Source organism: Theropithecus gelada, chromosome 3, assembly GCF_003255815.1.
Source record: "Theropithecus gelada isolate Dixy chromosome 3, Tgel_1.0, whole genome shotgun sequence".
Lineage (NCBI taxonomy): Eukaryota > Metazoa > Chordata > Mammalia > Primates > Cercopithecidae > Theropithecus > Theropithecus gelada.
Window position 1 is genome coordinate 49,908,523 of NC_037670.1, and position 10,849 is coordinate 49,919,371.

Here is a 10,849-nt window from a genome sequence, read left to right on the forward strand (position 1 = left end):
CCGCACGGACCCCGAAGGAGCCATCCCGCCACACCTTCATTTCAGACTTCCAGCCTGGACCACCCAAGATCGCCAGCACCACCCAGAGCTGGGGAGACCCAGAACTTTCTCCCACACAGACCCCGAAGGAGCCATCCCGCCACACCTTGATCTCAGACTTCCAGCCTGGACCACCCAAGATCACCAGCACCACCCAGAGTTGGGGAGACACAGAACCTTCTCCCGCACGGACCCAGAAGGAGCCATCCCACCACACCTTGATCTCAGACTTCAGCCTCTAGAACTGTGGGAGGAGATGTTTCTGTTGTTTAAGATGCCTGGTGTGTGGTACAGTCATCCCCTGGTATCCATGGGAGATGGTTCTAGAATCTCTAAGGATACTAGAACCCATGGATGCTGAAGTCCCTGATATAAAATGCTGTTGTATTTGCATGTAACCTACACACATCCTCCCATATACTTTTTTTAAAAATTTATTTATTTCTGAGACACAGTCTCGCTCTGTCGCCCAGACTGCAGTGCAGTGTCCCAGTCAGCTCACTGCACCTCCGCCTCCCCGGTCAAATGATTCTTCTGCCTCAGCCTCCCAAGTAGCTGGGATTACAGGCATGCACCACCACACCCGGCTAATATTTGTATTTTTAGTAGAGATGGGGTTTCACCATGTTGGCCAGGCTGGTCTCCAACTCCTGGGCTCAAGTGATCCCCCCTCCTGGGCCTCCCAAAGTGTGGGGATTATAGGCATGAGCCACTGCGCCCGCCGGCCCCAATTTTTTCTTTCTTTCTTTCTTTCTTTTTTTTTTTTTTTTGAGACAGTCTCACTCTGTCACCCAGGCTGGACTGCAGTGGCATGATCTCAGCTCACTGCAACCTCCACCTCCCAGGTTCAAGCAATCGTCCTGCCTCAGCCTCCTGAGTAGCTGGGGTTACAGGCCTGCGCCACCACGCCCAGCTAATTTTTGTATTTTTAGTAGAGACAGGGTTTCACCACGTTGGTCAGACTGGTCTCAAACTCCTGACCTCAAGTGATCCACCTGCCTCAGCCTCCCAAAGTGCTGGGATTACAGGCATGAGCCACCGCACCCGCCGGCCCCAATATTTAATACTAAAAAAAAAAAAGGAAAGAACTAAATTGTCCATTCACTCATGGGGGAAAGGTTGAAAAACTTTAGTATATCTTTTCCACAGAATATTATGCAGTCACTTAAAGTGAAGTCTTTAAACAAAAGATAAAAAATGAAAAAGATGAAATATAAATTGCATCTATAATGTGACTGCAACTAAGACTTATGTACGTATGTATCCACGTATGTATGTATGCATGTGTGCATATGCATGTGTGTGTGTATGTATTTCTGAGACAGGGTTTCGCTCTGTTGCCCAGGCTGGAGTGCGGTGATATGATCGTGGTTCACCACAGCCTCAAACTCCTGGGCTCAAGTGATCCTCCCACCTCAGCCTCTGGGTAGCTGGGACCACAGGCAGACGCCACCACACCCAGCAAACTTTTTAAATATTTTTGAGAGACAAGGTCGAATTCCTGACCACAAGGGATATTACCACCTCAACCTCCCAAATGTTGGGATTACAGGTATAAGCCACCATATCTGGCCTACAACTACATTTTTATAAAAACAACATTTGAGGGGGAATTCGGTAGAGAGGACTACAGAGCATTTTTATTTCTTCTTTCCACTTCCAACCTTTTCAAATTTTCCTAAATAGGCATGCATTACTTTAAAATGTTTTTTCACGGATTGCTTCCAGGGGAAGAGCTACATTCACTCCTTTGGGTTAGGACTATGTGATCACAGGAGGCCCCTGTCAAAAGCATAAACACCGCTGGATGGGGACGTGGTGGTTCACAGGCACTCAAAGGCAGACCTTGGCCTGAACTGGGCTTCCCAAGTTCCCAAATGGTCCCCAGGAGAGATGGGCACAGGGGACAGTTAAGTTGTGATAAAAAGACCAAGAGAAGAAACCTTAGGTGATACACAGAGAGCCTGGGGTGGGGCCCAGAACAAGGGTGGGAGGAGCCCACGGAGAGGGGAGCGAATGCAGCGGGAGGTGTCACAGGGACTCCTGTCCCAGCCGCCACTTCCCAGCCACACACTTCCAGGAAAAGAACCCAGATGCAGGAGGCCAGGAAGGGGATGAGAGGCATCATTCCTGGAGAGAAGAGCAGGCCTGGGCTTCTCCCCGACCACACGGGCAGAAGGGCACTTTCCTCTCCCACGGCTGCAAGATTAACGTGGAATCTGACCTCTTAGCCATGGCAGCTATTTTCTCTCTCTTTTTTTTGAGAGAGTCTTGCTCTGTCGCCCAGGGTGGAGTGCAGTGGTGCAATCTCGGCTCACTGCAGCCTCCACCTCCCGGTTCAAGCGATTCTCCTGCCTGAACCACCCCAGTAGCTGGGATTACAGGCGTGTGCCACCACACCCGGCTAATTTTTGTATTGTTTTAAGTAGAGACGGGGCTTCGTCATATCGGCCTGGCTGACCTGGTCTGAACTCCTGGCCACAAGTGATCTGCCTGTCTTGGCCTCCCAAAGTGCTGGGATGACAGGCGTGAGCCACCCTGTGGGAGCTATTTTCTTTTATCCCAAGTGCTGACAGCATCTTTAACTAGGCCTGGCCCTCATCTCGGTTCCTCAAGCTGAAAACTGTCGATGAGCCTCACAAGCTACGGAAATACCTGGACCTAAAACCCTGAACCTCCTTCCACGAGAGCTCTGAAGACCTGGAACCCCCTGGAAGCAGAAGGGGGAATTCTGTGGCTCCGAGGACCCCAGCTCGGGGCATGAATCTCAGGAGACCAAACAAGGGAAGGTGGGCCCCAGGTCGGCCTCTCCCCGCGCTTCTCTGGAAGGACCTGCAGGATGGCGGACAGTCTCTGGGGCACCCAACCTTCGAGGACCACAGGATGGAGGGAAGGTTTTCCCGGCTACCGCCTCTGCCCTAGGACACCTGCGAAGGGAAGCAGCGGGCAGTGGGGGCCACTCACCTTCTCCAGCTTCTCGAAGTGCTCCCGGAGGAACTTCATAGGGCGCTCGGGCTTGGAGATACAGAGGTGCACGATGCAGTCTTTGAGGACCTGCTGGATCCCGTGCAGTTGCACGTACAGCTCACAGCCCTTCAGGCTCTCATCCTCCTCCGAGGGGCAGACGGGCGGGGAGGCCATGGCGAGGGCGGCTGCTTCCTTCCTGTCCAGAAAACACAGATCCCCAGGCCTGAGAGCTGCCCGGGGCTGCACGCCGGATAAACACAGGCGGCATGAAGCAGGCTTCTCCCAGGAGCATGGAAGAAAGTCACTGATTCTGCATTTGTCAAAGATCCTTTATTCTGTGGGGCCAGGTGAGGTGTTAAATGTGACGACCCCCAGAGCCTTCCCTCCCAACAGACCCCGGCAGGGGCGGAGGGGGCTCAGACAGGGGTGCGCGGCTGAGAAGCCCCTTCTGCAGTTATGAGGATTCCGGGGTGGGAGGAGTGGGGGGCCCGGCACCCTAAGGGTCCAGCCCGGGGGTTCCTGGGCCTCGCCCTCCTCCATCCCCCCTTTTTGGGGGGGCACTCATGTGAAATGTGAATGCTGGGGGGCCCCTGCGCGCGGCCTCAGGGGAGGGAGAGATGAGGGTGAGGCTTTGGATGGGCTGGGCCGGCCTCTGCACAGGAAAAGACAGAAACGCAGGTAAACAAGGGAAGCCGGCGGTGGTGGGGGGGTGGGGTGCAGGAGAACAAATGCGGCGGCCACGCAGCAAAGTCACCATGGCCAGGCCAGGCCCGCACCGCACCGCACCGCGGAGCGCAGGACCCCAGCCCCCTGCCAAGCCGCCCCCAGAGTGCCCAGACCACCGGGAAGGCGCTCACCCAGAGACCCCGCGTCCCCTGCCCCCGCCCCGGCCTCTGCGCCGGCGAGGACCCTCCCGGGACCCCCGACCCGGCGCCCCAGGCCCGGCCCCGCCCCGCGTGACCCGCTCCCGGTTGGGGGCCAAACCCTCCCAAATGTCCGCATTCCCGGGGGCCTCCCAGGCCCGGGGGTCCCGGCGCGGACCCCAGCCCAGCCCCGCGTACCTGGATGCGCGGTGCCCGAGGCCAGGAGGCGGCTGCGCGGGGACGCGGGGCGCGGGGACGGCGGGCGAGCGAGCGAGCGAGCGGGTCCCCGCACTGCAGCGGCGCCGCCCTCCACGCCCGCCCCCGCGCCGCGCGCAGCTGCTGCACCCCCAACGCCGCCCGCGCGGGCCTGCAGCCAGTCTCCCCCCTATTCATTCCTCCCCGCGGGCCCCCCCCGCCCAGGCCCTCCCCGTCCCCGCCCCATCCCCCACCGGCGCAGGTTCAGGCGCAGCGCGGCCAGGACCCCCGCTCTCGCCGCCCCCTGCCCCCTACACTCAGACCCTGAGTCTCCCACCCTGGCTGATGCAGGCCGTGAGGCCGCCTGTGATGGCCCGGGCTCCCCCTCCCCCCCATTCACAACCACCGCGGCTGCCTGAGCTGCTAACACCAGGGTCACATCCCTGCATCTGAAGAACTCCCGTACCCAGCAAGCATGCCCGTTCCCTGGGGTCTCGCTCTACCTTAGGGGCCAGAAGGGGGTGGCTAGGTGGGCCCAGCCCGGCTTCCCCAGGTGACTCCCACCGGTTAGGCGCACCAGCTTCACCCCGACACCCAGTGGGAAATCGGGACCTTCCTAAATTCTTTCCCACCTTTCCTGGGGGTCCAGAGGTCATGGAGGCCTAGGAGGAGCCTCTTGGTGACCGTCCTAACCCACAAGCCCAGCCCTGCAGGAAAGGGGAACCGCATCCTGCTACCGCACACCGTTGCCCCATCCTGCCAGGGTGGGGGCAGAAACTCCATCTCCCCTCCCGAGAGGCTTCAAATGCCAGGAGAGGAGCAGGCAGTTCAGGCTGTGAAGAAGATGACACCTGCCTCCCTGTGCACCCACCTGTCCAGCCCCCTGGGTCCTCCACTCACCTGTCCACCCCAACCCCCCCACCCTGTCCTCCACTCACCTGGCTGACTTCCCTGTTGCCTGCTCACCTGTCTCCCACTCTCCTGCCCCATCTTCACCCATCTCCCACTCACCTGTACACACTCAACATATCCCACTCACCCATCTCACGCTCACCTATTCCACACTCACCTGGACACACACAGTCTCCACTTAGCCCTCCCATGCTCACCTGGTCCACACTCACCTGACCAGCCTCCCTGTTCTATGCTTACCAGTTCACACTCACCCGTCCCATGCTCACCTGTTCCCCCACTCACCTGCCTGCACAGGCGCTACACAGGTCACCAGCCCTGCCCAGCACGCTCCCCAGCAGGGCTGACATTGCCTCAGCCTCTTCCTGCCAGGGTGAACGTAAACCAAGCAGGCCACCCTCGAGAGTCAAACACAAAGCTCCTTGGTCCTCAGCCCTCACCCTCAGTGCCCACTGGCCCCAGACCCGTCTCAGGCAGACCTGCATTTGTCCTGAGACTTTCTCAGGGATCCAGGCCCGGTCTCTGAATCTGAACTCCATCCCACAACCCACTCAGACCTCTGGCTCTCCCAGCCCTGGCCTACCTGGAGCTGCTGCTACCAGCAGTACCATCACACGCTCCCCACGGCCCCTCCGCTCCCTCCTCCTCCTCCTCCAATTACTCCTGCTCCTCCAGGGTGGACTGGTGAGAAGGACAGCAAAAAAGGCCCAGGTGTCACCTGACCAAGGCAGTGTCTCGCTTTGGGGGTAGATGCTCCAGGGCTGGCTGCTTCTCTCTCGGGCTCTCCTGGGGTTCTCTGGAGACTCCCTGTAAAGACTTCCCCCACACCGTGCCTCTAGAGGAGAGTGGAGGCACCTCTCTGGCTGAGCTCACAGGACAGCCCTCTGATCCCGAGGCACACACACAAGGCCTCCTTCTGCTGCGATTGCTCCTCAGGCAGGCTCCTTGGCCTGCGTCCTTTTGAGACAAGGATCTCCCAGGTTTGGGGGCTGGCAGCATGCACCTGGCCCACCAGACATGCGGCCCCTGGCCCCACTGAGATGTGACATCTACTGAACTCCTCTCCTCATTGCCACGATGGCAGCTCCCACTGCCTCTCACTTTCACACTTTTCCCAGCCACTCAGGTCCCTGTTCCAGTGGCCCCCACCCCCCACAAAGACTCCCTCTTCAGACTGGCTCTGGTAGCAATGCAAGGTGTGGCCCCTGCTGCCCCAGCCTGCAGAAAAGCTTCTGCCTGACTTCCAGGCCTCTCTTGCTGCAGCCTTACTGGCTTGAGCCGAGGAAAGGAAACAAGGGGGTGCGGAAAGGAAGCAGACGCTTCCTTAGTGTCCTGCTCACTGTCTGATCAGTCCCAGAGGATGAAATCAAGTGGGAAGAAACAGGATCCTGGAGAAACGGAGCCACGGCAGTCCTCAAACCAAACCTGAGGCCCTTCCCATATCTGGACTTCCCAATTATGTTCATCAATAAATACCTTTGGGCCGGGCGCGGTGGCTCAAGCCTGTAATCCCAGCACTTTGGGAGGCCGAGACGGGCGGATCACGAGGTCAGGAGATCGAGACCATCCTGGCGAACACGGTGAAACCCCGTCTCTACTAAAAAATACAAAAAACTAGCCGGGCGAGGCGGCGGGCGCCTGTAGTCCCAGCTACTCGGGAGGCTGAGGCAGGAGAATGGCGTAAACCCGGGAGGCGGAGCTTGCAGTGAGCTGAGATCTGGCCACTGCACTCCAGCCCGGGCGACAGAGCCAGACTCCATCTCAAAAAAAAAAAAAATAAATAAATAAATAAATAAATAAATAAATAAATAAATAAATACCTTTGGCCGGGCGCAGTGGCTCACACCTGTAATCCCAGCACTTGGGGAGGCTGAGACGGGTGGATCACCTGAAATCAGGGGTTCAAGACCAGCCTGGGCAACACAGCGAAACCCTGTCTGTACTAAAAATACAAAATTAGCCGGGGGTGGTAGCATGTGCTTGTAATCCCTGGCTACTCAGAAAGCTAAGGCAGGAGAATCACTTGAACTTGGGAGGCGGAGGTTCCAGTGAGCCGAGATCGTGCCACTGCACTCTAGCCTGGGCAGCAAGAGCAAACGGAACGCCATCTCAAAATAAATAAATAATAAATAATTACCTTCTACTGACTGAGCCAGTTGGCTTTTTGTTTTTGGTTAGTTGCAACTGAGAACATCCAAGTGAATACACCTGATCTGACACAATCCCCCCCAAAACACACACTGACAACCCCATTAAATGCTCCTGGGTGCAGATGCAGGGAGGGGTCTGGTGAGCTCTGAGGAGCTGTGCTTGGTCATCGAACCATGTGGCCCTCAACAGGTCGGTCGCCACCCTGCTACCTGGTGACAAGCCCTGGCTGTCATACGGTGCCCAAGCAGCCATGCCCTTGACTGAAAATGTGCAGCTGGTGACTGGGTCACCCATTCAGAAGTCCCAGTAAATCCCGCGTCTGAGAATGCCCCCTCCCCATAGGGAAGGGCCCGCCCTCCATGCTGGGCCCTGTTATTTTTCCCGGCAAAAGTATTCACATTTCTAAGCCCTGTGGGGTCTTACTTCACCCCTAGAATGTGCCTGTAGGATTCATCGTGACCAAATGACCACACGTTGCAGAACTCCAACCAAAGAGCCACACTCTCTCTCTCTTTTTTTTTTTTTTTTTTTTTGTTGTTGTTGTTGTTGAGAACAGAGTCTCACTCTGTCTCCCAGGCTGGAGCGCAGTGGCACGATCTCGGGTCACTGCAAGCTCCGCCTCCCAGGTTCACGCCATTCTCCTGCCTCACCCTCCGGAGTAGCTGGGACTACAGGCGCCCGCCACCACGCCCAGCTAATTTTTTTGTATTTTTAGTAGAGACAGGGTTTCACTGTGTTAGCCAGGATGGTCTCGATCTCCTGACCTCGTGATCTGCCCACCTCGGCCTCCCAAAGTGCTGGGATTACAGGCGTGAGCCACCGCGCCTGGCCAAGCCACATTCTTTATGCTTTTTTTTTTTTAATTTTGTTGTTGAGAAAGGGTGTCACTCTGTCGCCCAGGCTGGAGTGCAGTGGTATGATCATAGCTTACTGCAGCCTCAAATTCCTGGGCTCAAGCCATCCTCCCACTTCAGCCTCCCAAGTAGTTGGGACCACAGGGTGTGCACCACCACACCTGGTATTTTTAAAATTTTTTTTTGTAAAGACAGGGTCTCACTATGTTTCCCAGGCTAGTCTCGAACTCCTTGTCTCCAACAATCCTCCCACCAGCTTCCCAGAGCACTGGGACTACAGGTATAAGCCACCGCACCTAGCCCAAAGCCACATTCTTTTCCCAATCACTACATACCTCTCACCTCTAAACTTTACTCTGTCAGGTCCAATTCACCCTCCAAGATTCAACCAAAATGTTACTTATGCAGGGCAATTCCCTGAGGCACCAGCACTGCCTCCGGAGGGCCCGGGGCTCCCAGTACTTCTCCTTAGTAGCTCTCATCACACGTGCAATTAAATAATAGTGGGCAAGGCTGCTGGCTTAATTGCTGTCTCCCCTGCTAGGTCGAAAGCACCAAGTATGCATGGATGGTGTTTGTCTTATTCTTTATTCATTCTGCGTGGCAAAGAGACCAACACAGATATTTTTTGGGGTGCGGACAGGAAACAAAGATTCTTTGTGAAGCTGCTCTGGCCACTGGGCAGTCTGCAGAGTGTCGTGGTTTGAGATGGGATCTGTAGGTCGGCTTCCTGGGTGCGGCTCCTGAGCCTTCCCCGGCCAGCTGTGTTCACTGCACAACGTCCGTAAGCTCTCTGAGCTGAGGATCGAGGAGAAACTGCATGTGATCGTGGCTGACGGGAGAGGCCACTCATCCTCAAATCTAGGTGGATGTACGAGGAGCGAGGGCCGAGAGGCTGAGCATGGAGCACACAGCATATGGTAGGAGCCCAGGAACTGTGAACAGTAATAATTATTCTCCAGCTGGGCATGGTGACTCCCACCTGTAATCCCAGCACTGTGGTAGGCCAAGGCAGGCAGATCACCTGAGGCCAGGAGTTCGAGACCAGCCTGGGCAACATGGTGAAACCCCATCTCTCCAAAAAAACACAAAAATTAGCCAGGTGTGGTGGCGTGTGCCTGTAGTCGCAGCTACTCGGGAGGCTGAGGCAGGAAGATCATCTGAACCTGGGAGGCGGAGGTTGTAGTGAGCTGAGAGCACGCCACTGCACTCCAGCCTGGGCAACAGGAGTGAAATCCAGTCTCAAAAAGAAAAAGAAAGGAAAGGAAAGGGAAGGAAGAGGGAAGGAGAAGAGAAGGAGAAGGGAAGGAGAAGGGAGGAAAAAGAGAGAGAGAAAGAAGCGAAGCGAAGAGAAGACAAAAGAAGAGAAGAGAAGACAAGAGAACAATGTGACCAGGCATGGCGGCTCATGCCTACAATCCCAGCACTTTGGGGGGCCAAAAGAGGATGATCACTTGAGTCCAGGAGTTCAAGACCCATCTGGGCAACACAGCAAGACCCCATCTCTACAAAAAAATACAAAAATTAGCCAGGCATGGTGGTGCACAGCTGTAGTCCCAGGTATTCAGGAGGCTAAGGTGGCAGGATCACCTGAGCCCGGGAGTTCAAGGCTACAGTGAGCTATGATTGCACCACTGCACTCCAGCCTGAGAAACAGAGTGAGACCTTGCCTCAAAACACAGACACCCACACACAATGTTCTCTAATATTCAAGTTTTGCATTGTTCACTGTGTAGGTAAGGGATGCATAATTTCACAGAAAATTTTGCCACAAACCTCAACAGTCTTCTCTACACACGGCTCCTGAGTGTGGTGGGCATTCTCAGATGGCCGCAGGGTCCCCACCTCCCAATGCTCATGCCTTGTGGGGTACCATCCCCTTGAGTGTGTGCAGGTCCTGAGACTCACCCCTGCCTGGTGGGGTACAGCAAAGGTGAGGAGTGGGCATCACATATGATTCATGGTAACATCTGCCTTGCTGGGGAACTCTCTCCCTTGCTGGCTTTGAGGGAGCCAGCTGCCGTGTCATGAGTGGCTGTAAGAGGATCCCGTGGCCAGGAGCTGAGGGCAGCCTCTTGTCCACAGCCAAGGAAGTAAATGCTGGAAACAACCAAGTGCACTTGGGAATAGACCCTTCCTCAATCGAGCCTCAGATGAGAATGCAGCCCCAGCATAGATTGCAGCCTTCGGAAGACCCAGTAAAGCCATGCCTGGACTCCTGACCCACAGACAGCGGGCCCCAGGCCTTCACTGGGGGAAGCTTTATATACAAACATATATATACACATACATACATATATACATATATCCATATATATATATGGATATATCCTCCTCCTTCAGCCTCCTTTATTTCTTTTTCCAGTCTTGCTGTGTCACCCAGGAGTGTAGCAGCACAATCTCAGCTCACTGCAACCTCTGGCTTCTGAGTTAGAGCAATTCTCCTGCCTCAGCCTCCCAAGTAGCTGGGACTACAGGTGCACAGCACCACTTCTGGCTAAGTTTTGTATTTTTAGTAGAGACGGGGTTTCACCATGTTGGCCAGGCTGGTCTTGAACTCCTGACCTCAGGTGATCCGCCCACCTCAGCCTCCTAAAGTGCTGGGATTACAGGCATGAGCCACCATGCCCAGCCTGACCCATTTTTAACTCTAGAAAATGTGTCTTCATTATCCCTTCAAAACCTCCTACTCCCCACTTTTCTTCTGCCTTCCTGGGACATCTGTTCAACAGATATTAGCATTGTTGCTTCTGTTCTCCATATCCCTGACCTCTTCTCTTACATACTTCTTGTTCCTGTTTCATTTTGGTAAGACACAGATCTTCATCTCTTTTATAGGCCTTTTTTTTTTTTTTTTTTTTTTTTAGA

At 55.3% G+C, this 10,849-nt stretch overlaps 1 protein-coding gene across 4 annotated transcripts in view; it reads right to left on the reverse strand.

Moving 5' to 3' along the window:
* PRKAR1B (protein kinase cAMP-dependent type I regulatory subunit beta) overlaps positions 1 to 10,849 on the reverse strand; it is a 180,833-nt gene that overhangs the window by 160,783 nt on the left and 9,201 nt on the right. Inside the window, exons 1-2 of one of the 4 annotated variants that reach the window (XM_025378440.1) lie at positions 4,493 to 4,580; positions 3,004 to 3,202 (exon numbers count right to left, since the gene is read on the reverse strand). In XM_025378440.1, the coding sequence (XP_025234225.1) occupies positions 3,004 to 3,180 (177 nt within the window). In that variant the 5' untranslated portion in view covers positions 3,181 to 3,202; positions 4,493 to 4,580. Of the gene's footprint in view, positions 1 to 3,003; positions 3,203 to 4,067; positions 4,185 to 4,492; positions 4,581 to 4,696; positions 4,844 to 10,849 lie in introns of those variants that run through there. The other 3 variants (XM_025378437.1, XM_025378439.1, XM_025378438.1) reach the window with 3 other exon arrangements.